At 39.7% G+C, this 11,959-nt stretch overlaps 1 protein-coding gene across 1 annotated transcript; it reads right to left on the reverse strand.

Annotated features, from left to right (window-relative positions):
• Positions 1–12: 12 nt before the first annotated feature.
• C7H1orf146 (chromosome 7 C1orf146 homolog) lies at positions 13–11,508 on the reverse strand. Its single transcript, XM_040360033.1, has 4 exons — positions 11,370–11,508; positions 5,433–5,601; positions 4,297–4,375; positions 13–1,348 (listed from the first exon to the last, which is right to left on the reverse strand). The coding sequence occupies exons 2-4, from the start codon at positions 5,546–5,548 to the stop codon at positions 1,244–1,246; spliced, it is 300 nt and encodes a 99-aa protein (XP_040215967.1). The 5' UTR covers positions 5,549–5,601; positions 11,370–11,508; the 3' UTR covers positions 13–1,243.
• Between the last annotated feature and the right edge of the window lie 451 nt (positions 11,509–11,959).

Below are 11,959 nucleotides of genomic sequence, written 5' to 3' on the forward strand. Positions count from 1 at the left end.
AAATATGGTTTATTATGCAAGATTCATCTAAAATCAAACGTTATTCATAAATGTTACATACAAGGAAATATACCAATTCAAAGCAAAAAAAAACAAACCCCACAGTAGTAATGATTGGCTGTATTAAGATTTAAAGAGAACCTATCGCCATCATTTTTTCAGTAAACTTCCCATAAAATATGTGCAGAACTGTCATCAAATGATACTCCATGGTATTCCCCCTTTTGTTTTTTTTCTCTGGCAGCTACATTAGGTGAGCTGGATGAGGGATGGAGGAGCTGGGTCAGCAAAGACTAAGGCCCCCTTTCACACTGTGGTGGGAGGTGCAGTGGCGCTATACCGTTGGCATTGCAGTGGTATTCGGCTGCTAGCAGTGCGGTTCTAACCCCTGCTAGGGGCCAAATGCTTTCAATGGGAAGGAGCAGTGGAATAGCGGTAAAAACACAACTCCAAAGATGCTGCTAGCAGGACTTTTGGAGCAGTTCTGCTAGCACACCGCTCTAGTGTTAAAACGCCCTCTAGCTTTCACACTGGAGAAACGGCAGCCGCTGTTGTTTAGAGTTGGTTTGCAGGCGCTATTTTTAGCGCAATAGCGCCTGCAAACCACTCCAGTGTGAAAGGGGCCTCATTTGATACTCCCAGAATAGGAGGGGACTATGATGTCCAAGAAGTGACGAGGCTGTGCTAGAGAGTTGACTCTTTCTGGATTAGGAGCATTTGCTACCAAGTTCAAAGACACATTGCAGGTAGAAAAAATGTTCTGAAAAAAATACTGCAAGTAAGCATTTTTAAAGGTTTTTCAGTGTTGTCACCTCTGCAAATTTTTAAGTTGGTAACAGGGTTCTACTAAATGACATTGTAATAACACAACCTGGATTATTTGAGACGCATCTGGAAATATCACTTGTGAGGCAACTCCCATGGAAAATGCAGAACCATAAATTTCCCATTTGTCTAGCGCCACATAATGGCAGCTCAGGCTGCAGAAAGACACATTTTCTATTGTGCAATTTTTAAATAAAACGATCACACTGAAGTTACTATATAGCTACATAAAGGTAGATACAGTGTTTTTTGACCTTTAGCAAAGCTAACGGTGAATGCTACAGGAATTGTGTTGCTGATCTAAACCTGACATAACATGGGCACGTTAACAACAAATAAATGAATCAAACATGCATTTAAACAAATTATATGCAATTACAGCGGGCAATGAATGACGCACTTTCGAAGAGCCGTAGTATCACATCTGGTTAAGTGTTTTCCATGCTGGGCTGTTTTCCACAATATGCATTTTAGCCTGCAGAAGCCTGTCCAAAATGTTTTCACTATGAGGTTTACATGTGGCCTGTGAAAGAGTCAGCACAATGGTTTAAAATATGCTTTTTTTTCCTCTTTTTTTAATACACTAACCAAAAATTAAAAAGTCAAACTAGCCTACAGGTGAAACAGCCCTGCCAAGGGCTTGTGTTTTTCATGAAAGCCTTTCATCTTCTTTAACCACTTTAGCCCCGGAAGGATTTGCCCCTTAATGACCAGGTCATGTTTTGCAATACAGCACTGTGTTGCTATAACTGACAATTGCGCGGTCTGTGACGTTGTACCCAAAAAAAATTGACGTCCTTTATTTTGCCACAAATAGAGCTTTCTTTTGGTGGTATTTGATCATCTCCTGCAGTTTCTAATCACTTGCCGCCCGCCCACCGTCAAATGACAGCTGGGTAGTGCGGCTCTCGTTCTGGGTGGACGTCATATGACGGCCGCCCAAAATGTCCGATCTCACACGCCCATGGGTGTGCGCAGCACGGTGGCCGCGCCGTGTTGCTTGGACACGGCACGACCCCGATCTCTGTAAAGAGTCACAACCACAGCTCTTTAACCATGTCATCGGCTGTGTCCAATCACAGCCGGTCACATGTAAACACAGATGCTGGTAATCAGGGCTTCACGCTGACAGAGTGTGAGAAGAGGAGAGCCAATCAGCGGCATCTCCTCACAGGGGGGGCAGCTAGGTATGTAATCAGGACACTGATCATGAGTGCCTAATTACTATTAAGTGCCAGCAATCGGTACCAGTCACTGCTGCCCATCAATGACACCCGACAAGTTTGGAAACATCTGCGAGAGGGGTTCTGCTACTAGGTACCACCTAGCATGCACTTTGTAGCTAGAGTCAACCAAAGTCACATTTAAAACGTCTTTGTGAATCGGTGTGCTCCTTTTGTGCCAGTCCTCCGCCTCAGGAAATATGTCCAGGTTCCTCTCACAGGCCAAATGATAATTCAACTTGACCATAGGGTTGGAGAATAGTTTATATAGCATTGAGATGCCCCCTCAAGGAAACCTCCTGCAAACACCTATTTACAAACATGGTGTGTACTACTAGGTCTGGGCTGGATTGCTGTAGTGATATAAGAAAATTATAGATTTGTTGTAGATAGAAACTTTCTGAGTGGGGCATCTCCACACTGTTAACGACGTTAATTGCTTTACAATATTGCGAGAGAGTCCAAAGTACCAGTTTATTCCAAGCGGGGAAAACAAGCTTGGGCCTCCAAGGGCACCCAGTCTGGCCTATGTTTGCTATGTACAGTTGAGCCACTAAATAATAATTCCTAAAAGTCTGGCATTCCCAAACCTCCTATTTCCTTAGAAGTGTACATAGTGGGTAGTACTATTCTCCTACCCTTAGTACCCCAGATATACCGGGATTTTTGATTGAAATTTCTGCATTGTATTAACAGGGTCCTGGATGGGCAAAGTTCTCAAATAGTACAATAGCCTGGATAGGACTGTCATCTTTACTGAGGATATTCTCCCTATCCAAGACAAGCTCACATCAGACCATGCCTTCACATCCTCCAAAGGAGTAGTTTGCCTTATAGTTTGCCTTTTGCTAATAGCGGGTAGTTTGCCTTATAGAGTGATGAAACGTTAGGAGTTGGGTGTACTCCTAGATATGCCAGGGATGTTTGCTGCCAAAAGAAAGAGATATTGATTCTGAAGACTCTGCAGTATCTACTCAGGCAGGTTAACATTCATGGCCTCCAATTTATCTTGATTTACAAACAAACCTGAGATTTTCCAAAAGGGACAGCAAATTCAGTAGAGTGGTATGTGGGGAGGTGATGAATAACAGTCGGTCATCTGCACAAAGGCACACTTGTGGCTCCTACCGCCACTCTCTATACCCTGAATGCTGGCAGATGGCTATTGCTAGGATTTTAATGGCTACAACGAACAGGGGGGAGAGATGGAGGGCATCCCTGATGAGAACCTAAAAAGATGAGGAATGGGTCTGATTTGTGACCGCGCAATACAATCTGGGCTGTAGGAGAGCTATATAGGGAGTGTAACGCAGCTATAAATTTATGACCAGACCCCACCTCTCCAGGACCCGGACAAGGCAGAGCCAGGAGACAGTCAAAAGTTTTGAAAATGTCAATAGACAATGGCACTCAAGTCGTAGCTGCCCCCCCATCCCAAGATGATTGATATTAAATCTATCGCCCCCTGAACATGATCAGCAGCTTGTCTGTAGCAGGAAGCCCATCTGATCTGTCAACATTCTTGGCGGGATACATACATTCTGTCTGTTTGCAAGGATTTTGGTGAACAGTTTCAAATCCGTATTGATAAAAGAGATTAGTCGGTAGTATGGCAGGTTAATTTATAATAAACTTTCTGATGCTGGGATGTAATCATGAAAACCTTCCTTATTTTAATAATACAGATGGTACGTTGTGATTAAATAGAGTCAAAACTAAGGGTCACTTCACACCTTTTAAGTCTGTTGTGGTGTGCATGCAGGCCACTGTTTTGCATTAGTGTGCCTATTCTTAATGTCACTACACACATAACCTTGGGTCACAGTGCATTGCGGTTACGCATATGTGTGGAGCCAGCATAACGGTTTTGACAACATAGAGCTACTGAAATAGACGCTACCCCCAAGGACTACAACCTTTTATACACAAGAAATGGAATTATGAATGAAGGTTTCTCCCTCCCCAATGGACCTTTGCGTGCTATAAATGTATGTAGGTAGGGTAGGTCTGATGACTGGCACGATGAACAAACCTAATAATGTTGCTAGGATATATGAGGAATTAGTGCATTTGTTCTGAAATTACTGACTTGATCATAAAAATAGATTTTATTTAAATGTTGTTCATCTCAACCCTTTTTCCAGCAATCAGTGCAGACTCACTCAATCTCATGAATTTCAAATTCAGCCATTATATAACAAGGTTGGCATATTGATCATACAAAATTAGGAAAATATGGCATACTTACTTTGACCACTGTTAACATGCTTTTAACAACATCTGCATTATTGTGCGCGGGAACGATTCGCAAATTACTTCCAAGGAATCTACAGATATATAAATAAGCAATTTTAAGTTCCTTATAATAGCTGGATTCAAAAATTCAGATATGGATGAAGCAACATGGAAAGAATTATAATTTCAATGTGTTTTGGGTGAAATGTTCCCATTTATCAGGGCTACTTATCTTGTCCGATAATATAAAAATAAATATACAAGTATAAATAGCGCAAGAGTATACACTCAAATAGTGAAGGTATCAAAAGGTATACTAAAGGGTACTCTTACAATAATATGGATAGCTCACAGAGATAGTGAATGCATGCAGGACCGCCATCAGGGGGGTACAGGCATTACACCTCTAAGGGAGGCCCCCCGTTTTTGTTTTTTTTTCGTCTGACATCCCCCACCTTCAGAAACTCGTGGCAGATTGGTTAGCCCATTAGACTCTTAGAATTTTCCAGGACTCCAACAGCAAGAACTTCAAACCTGACCCCATAGGTTCACCACCTGCTGCAATCATTGATTAAATTGTAGTCATGGTTGTTCTGGGTCAGTGACTCAAAGAATGGAACCAATGGGCCAGAATGAATGGCAATCTTCTTGCACTTTCAGAGGGTCTTTAGCAAAGGTAGCCCCCAAAGTATTGTTATGGGTCCAATTGCTCAAGACTGATGTGCAGAAGATATCTGCTCATAATTACACGAAGAGATAAGTCTCTCTGTGAAGCCCCCATGCAGCTCTCTTCTGCACGTACAGTACTGCACTGAGGTGGCTCATAAAGTGCCTATGTAAACATAGCCAGCAGGCTCTGCGTGCTCCTCAACTGACCATCTGAGGTGTTTTTTTTTGGTCAAAGTTTTCTTTGAGCAACTGAACAGAACATAAAATCTAAGCAACGATGCCCAAATTTCTGCATACATGTTTATATATAAAATGTATTTGTATAGATAGATTGATTCTGTGCATAGTAGATTTAGATGGCTCATGATTATCTACAAATCCACGCACATAACAATTGAATGCATTTGGAGCACATAAACTAACCAGATGTTTATAAGCAATACAAAGCTATTGAAAGTGATTTGAAATGTAAATTTTTACCTCAGCTGAATGCTGAACATTAGGTCCCATTCCTCTGGTCCATGGAGAGCTGCCACTATTACCAAGAAGCTGTTTCGATGAACAGATATAAACTGCTGTATTCTATCATATACCATTTCACTAGGTGTCTCAAATAGCTCCTGAGCATTTGCCAACAAAAAGGCGATTCCTTGACACAGAAAAGTAAAAAATAAATGGCAAATATAACAAGTATCTAATAGGATAAAAAAAAAACCTCCTACAAAAGTTTAGCTGTAATCCTTGGGTTTTGGCACAAATTTGAGGATTGTATGGAATGCCCTCCACTAATCTTTGGAGGATGCTAGCCCTTAGGGACTGCAGAAATACTATTTATATACAGTAATAGCTATTTTGATACAATACAGAGCGTTTAAAATGGTATCTTTCTTTAGGAAACGTATGAAAGAAATGTTTCAGTTTACTGATGAAACTAGATCTTTATGCACATATAGCCTGTATGTATATACATTAAAATTAGTTATTGAATCTCCCACTAAGAATGTAATCCAACATGATTACATAGTATTATATTTAGAAAAGCACATTGACTTAACTACATTAGAATGAAACAAAAGTAGACATTGTTGGCCCCATCATTCCCCTAATTGAGTCAAAGATCAATGAGAAACATAAAACATGTGCCTATTCAGAATATTTGTGGTACATATTTTCTGAATAAGCATATTAAATACAGGCACACCTGTAGCCATAGTAAAAAGAAAGAGCACAATACCAAATATCCACAATGCATGCTATAAATAAATACTCCTCCAAACCTACTGATGATCCTTTGTTACATCTCAGCTAGTCAGCTTCAGTGTCACAAATGACATCACCAAAGTATGTGGGTGGTTGACTAGCAGCATAATTAATATATTACATACGGTGGGGGAAATCATTTTTGGAACCCCCTGCAGATTTTTGTACGTTTTCCCCACTTAAAAAGAAATTAAGGTTCTATCATTTTTTATCATAGGTGTATTTTAAATGATAAATACAAAATATCAACCAAGAATAAAAAAAAAAATACGTGATACAAATCTTTTAAATTGAGTTGCAGTTTAGTGAGTAAAATTAATATTTGATCACCTACCAACCAACAATAATTCTGTCTCCCACAGACTGGCTACACTATGTGCTAATGTGATACACAGATTAGTCCTGTCAATTTAAGAAGTTGCTCCTAACGACAACTCGTTTTATGTAGTATAAAAGACACCTGTCCACAGAATCTTTCTTCCATTCAAGCCTCACCATCATGGGCAAAACCAAATAGCTGTCAAAGAACCTTAGGGGCAATATTGTAGACCTGCACAAGGCTGGAATGGGATACAAGACCATCAGAAAGAATTTTGGTGGAGACAACTGTTAAAACAATTGTTCGCAAATGGAAGAAATACAAAATGAATATCAATTGCCCTCTGTCTGGAGCTCCATGCAAGATTTTGCCTCATGGGGTAAGGATGATCATGAGAAAAGTGAGGGATCAGCCCAGAACTACACAGGAGAAGCTTGTGAATGATCTCAAGGCAATTGGGACCACGGTCACCAAACAAACCATTCGTAACTCAATACGCCAATTGAAATCCTGCAGCGCCCACAAAAAGCCACATGTACAGGCCCATCTGAAGTTTACCAATGAACATCTAAATGATTCAAAGAAGAATTGGGAGAAAGTGCTGTGGTCAGATGAGACTAAAATTGAGCTCTTTGATATTAACTCATCTCGCCATGTTTGGACAAAGAAAAGTGCTGACTATGACCCTAAGAACACCATCCTACAGTCAAGCACAGGGGTGGAAACTATATGCTTATTAAAAAAACAAAAGAGAAAAAGCTGTATAGATATCAAATTTGCATAATATTATGCCAAACAATATAAACTACATTGAATAGTAAATCTAAAGTAACACTATTGCCACTCAAACTAGCATAAATGTTGCATGAAAGGAACTTTGCGCCGGCGTCTTTTTAAGTCCCGGTTGGCGCATCTGACAGTATGGATGCTGCCGTTCTGGGATTTGAAACGATCAAACGATGAATCGGTTTACCTTCTAGACATAACTCTCCACCAAGGTAACCATGCAGTAAAACATTTTTTCTCCTTTTCACCCGTGGTTTTGAAAGATATATATTTTTTTCACATTTATAGACCGATGCCAAAGTTCCTTTCATGCAACTTTTTATGCTAGTTTAGGTGGCAATATTGTTACTATAAATTCACTATTCAATGTAGTTTATATTGTTTGGTATAATATTATGCAAATTTTATCTATACAGCTTTTTAATAATGTTTTCATACCGTTTCACATTTAGGGCCATTGACCATTTTTCATGGTCCCCGTTTGTGAGTGGACTTGTTGGGCGCTCCTTTGGGGATCTTTGTGAGGGCCACGCCGGACCCATACGGTGCTGTCCACCGGGATGGTGGACATGCGACAGAAAGCTCCTTTTGTCTTTTTTCATCTAAAAGGATACTAAAAAGTTTTATTTTTATTGACCCATGACTTCATGCTGGTATGTATGTTATGGTATGGCCATCTGTGCTCGATATTAACGCAGCCTTGGATTTGTTCTGCGATCACTGCTCTTTTTCAGAATGATATTTACATTATCTTCTCAAAATGCCCCAGAGGAAGGGATACATTTCCCGAAACGCGTCGGGCCAAAGGAGATAATCTTTCCAACTGGAATTCACACAGTTCACCATGAGCACAGCATTTTATCTATATATTGTACTGTACAATTTGATGATGTGTTTGATATCACAAATAGTGTATTTTAAATTTGTATATTAATAAATATTATTTTATTACATTACGCATATCTTTAGTTTGCCTATAAAGTCCCACAGTACCACTTTACTAAACAAAATTTGGGGATGTTGGCAACGCACAAGTGAGAACATTCAAAGTTCTCCACAGTGGTTCTTCTATAATCGAAACTAAAGGCTTTAGGCTGCTTCTCTGCTAAAAAGGTACAAGCGGACTTTGCCACATTAAGGGGCCAATGGATAGGGCCATGTATTGTAAAATCTTGAATGAGAACCTTCTTCCCTCAGCAAGAACACTGAAGATAGGTTGTGGATGGGTCTTCCAGCATGACAATGACCCAAAACATACCAAGAAGGGAGTGGCTCAAGAAGAAGCATGAAGTGGCCTAGCCAGTCTCCAGACCTTAATCCTATAGAAACTTTATGGAGGGGGCTGAAAACTTTAATTTGCCAAGCGACAGCCAAAGAACCATAAAGCGGAAGTAAACCACCCGTCCATAAAAGTTTCATTTCCAGCAAGTGCAGGAAACTTAACACTACCATTGGTTGTGCTCTCAACCAAACTGTCAAGCCATTCAATGGCTGGTGTCTAAACTGATCACATGTGCAGCATCATGGCAGTTGTAGATTAAACAAGGCAAAGATCGCAGCTTTCTTGGCTGAAAACGATAGCGGTGGGGGGGGGGGGTTACTTACACTTTAAGGATTTAGAGAAGATCTGTAAAGAAGAGTGGACCAAAATCCCTCCTGACATGTGTGAAAACTTGGTAACCAACTACAAGAAAGGTCTTACCTTAGTACTTGGTGGAAAAACCCTTGTTGGAAAGCACAAAGTCATGTTTTGCTTAAAGATCAAATACTTATTTTACTCACTGAACTGCAACTCAATTTATGCCATTTGAATCATGTGTTTTTTTCTCGATTTTTGGTTGATATTCTGCCTCTGTCATTTAAAATACATCTATGATAAAAATTATAGACCCTTAATTTCTTTATAAGTGGGCAAACTTACAAAATCTGCAGCAGATCAAATAATTAAGTTCCCCACTGTATAGTATATTTGCAATTTTTTTTGCACTCCAGCTACAACCATCAAAATAAATTTGCTTTCCCGCACATCTGTTTTCCTGTTCTATTTAATTGAAGCTATGGCAGGAATATTTAAAACTCAAATTTTTGGAAAAACTTTGATTCTTTTACAACTACTACACAAGCCATTTTGTAACTTAAAATGAAATGTAAAACATTAAAAATAGGTATCTATACTGTTTAAAATCCAGTTATATAGTACACCGTCTCACTCTGTGCTGCACATGCTCAGTTGCTTTACATTTTTAGATACTGTCGAATTTGTAGAGGCCTGTCTCCGCTTGAGTGCTCCCATCAGTACATTGCTTCCTCCAGTCTGAACATCAATATCAGATAATATAGCCGATCGTACAAGACTAGCCAAAAATAGCTGGGATGAACATGGAACATTTATTTGAAAAAACTCTCACAGCATATATACCCCATAAAAGGACACCCCCCTCCTCCTGATCATATTACCGTAACAATACAAACTGTAACCAGAAACATAATTACAACAACCGGCATTCACTACAAACATTACGTAAATTAGCCACCTGAATGACTCAGAGGTCTTATTCCAGGTCAGATTTGCCAACTTTAAGCTCACTAAGTACAATACACATTATTACAAGTATAAACACATGCCACAAGGGTTTGCTAGCAGAGACAGCAGGTGTTACAACTAACAATACAGTGATCTCCCCTCTCCTCCGCCTAGTAGGCAACAGACCATAGCAGGAGACCTCAGTAGCAGACTGTCCGGCTCCTACATTGAAGACAATGAAATCCACATCTAAGCAATGCTTTGATTAATCAGGAATTGCAGACGGCATGGCAACAGTCTACAAGGGGCTATGAGGCAAAGCTCATACAATGTCCCATTTGGAGTAATCCAAACCACATTCTCAGTGTCCATTAGTAGTTGTCCATCATTTTCTCAGTCACCCTGTAACTTACAAATAAGAGGGACATAGGGAGCTGAAGCAAGGGTTTCCCAACCTCTCTATGGGAAGCTGGGTTTTCACGGGCACATGTGGAGGTGGAACCGGTACCTGTCACAAAAATGTACCCCCTTCCAGAAAATAAATCATATCAAAGTTGTTGAAATTGTTGAAGTTGTGGTACTTTCACTTTTCAGAACAGAAAAAATTGGTTATCTGCAATAAAGTTTAATAAACTCTTTGATATACGTATGGCCCACAACAGGGATTGTTTTATTTTTTTTGACTTCTAAACTTTTTTTTTTTTAAACTAAACTATGCTTTATATCAGGGGTATGCATTTAGCACACCTAAAGCTGTTGCAAAACTACAAGTCCCATCATGACTCTGCCTCTGAGTCTTGCTATGCCTCATGGGACTTGTAGTTCTGCAACAGCTGGAGGTCTGCTAATTGCATATCATTGAAAACTGGCATCCATTTGCTTAACACGACCAATTGGGGTGCAGATCTGAAAAAGCTTTTTTTTCTTTTTTTCCATTCTTTATTTTGAATTCTATAAAGCCATGCAATACATGTGACACAAAGACAACTGTGGGAGCATGTATAGGTGTGAGAGGAATATGAGAACAAATAATTTGAACATGCCACTTCCATCGAACCATGTATAAAGAAAATAAGTAAGTGGCACCATCTTATTTGTGATGCACTTTTTCTCCAATTGAAAAATTACTTTTGACATGAGTGGACCCATTTTCGATTTTGCACTGGGACCCTGTTGGTATTCGCTACACTTCAGAAAGTCTGGTTTTAGCTACACTGCCTTTAACTTTCATGTTAATTGAAAGCATTGCTTGCAGTAATCTGCCTATGCATGAAGACCTTAAGCTGGCACCTGTTCCTGACCTGACAGGAGCATCAGGCGTGAGCCCACCAATAATTGCTAATGGAGGCAGAATCTTTCCCGCTGCCACTGAAATTTCCCTGAATTGGATTGAATTATATTGAAAAAATGAAATGGCAAGCTAAACCATTGCAGGGCTTTCTCTGATACTATTTTGTACGTACTATAACAGGAAGGAGAAAGGGAAGCAATATTTGGGCACTCAATTTTTAAACAGTCTATTACTTACCAGACAGTGGAAAAATTACAGATCCCCTTTGCACAGATTCTGAAAAACGCACTTTATGCTGTTGGTTTTGCAAGGATGTTGCTACCTCATGATCCTGCAAGAGGAACTATATATGCTTATTACCTATACCATGAAAGTAAAAAAATAGCTGTAATTTTATCTTGTTTGATATAGTTTTCTAGGTAACCCAAAAAACATAAGAGACAAGTGTAAGGGCCAGTTCACACCAGATGTAGTTCTGTTTTTTTCTGCACCAATACAGTCAGTTTCAGTCAGTTTCTGCACCGGAAACTGACCAGAAACTGACTGGAACTGACTGCATGGTGTGAACTATAGCCATTGGAATGCATGGAAAACACTGTGCATGCATTTTTAGTGCAGAAAAAAAGCACACGGAACTGAACGGAACTGCTGGTGTGAACTGGCTCTAAAACACATTCTTCAGTTCGCAGGCTAAAGGGAAAACACAAAAAAATGCTCTTCTGACAATTAGCTAGATTACAGAGCAGTATAAAATGCAGAGTTGTGCATCATAAAAAAATTGCGTTTCCACAAATATTCATATAGGCAGATTCATAGAGAGTTACGCC

Source organism: Rana temporaria, chromosome 7 (assembly GCF_905171775.1).
Source record: "Rana temporaria chromosome 7, aRanTem1.1, whole genome shotgun sequence".
NCBI classification, from domain to species: Eukaryota; Metazoa; Chordata; class Amphibia; order Anura; family Ranidae; genus Rana; species Rana temporaria.

Excerpts from the sequence above, each read along its gene's own strand:
- C7H1orf146 (XM_040360033.1), bottom strand. The coding sequence starts at position 5,548 with ATGGTATATGATAGAATACAGCAGTTTATATCTGTTCATCGAAACAGC. Across the intron at positions 4,376-5,432 it reads ATGTTCAGCATTCAGCTGAG|ATTCCTTGGAAGTAATTTGC; the intron begins GTAAAAATTTAC and ends ATATATCTGTAG. Across the intron at positions 1,349-4,296 it reads GCATGTTAACAGTGGTCAAA|GCCACATGTAAACCTCATAG; the intron begins GTAAGTATGCCA and ends ACTCTTTCACAG.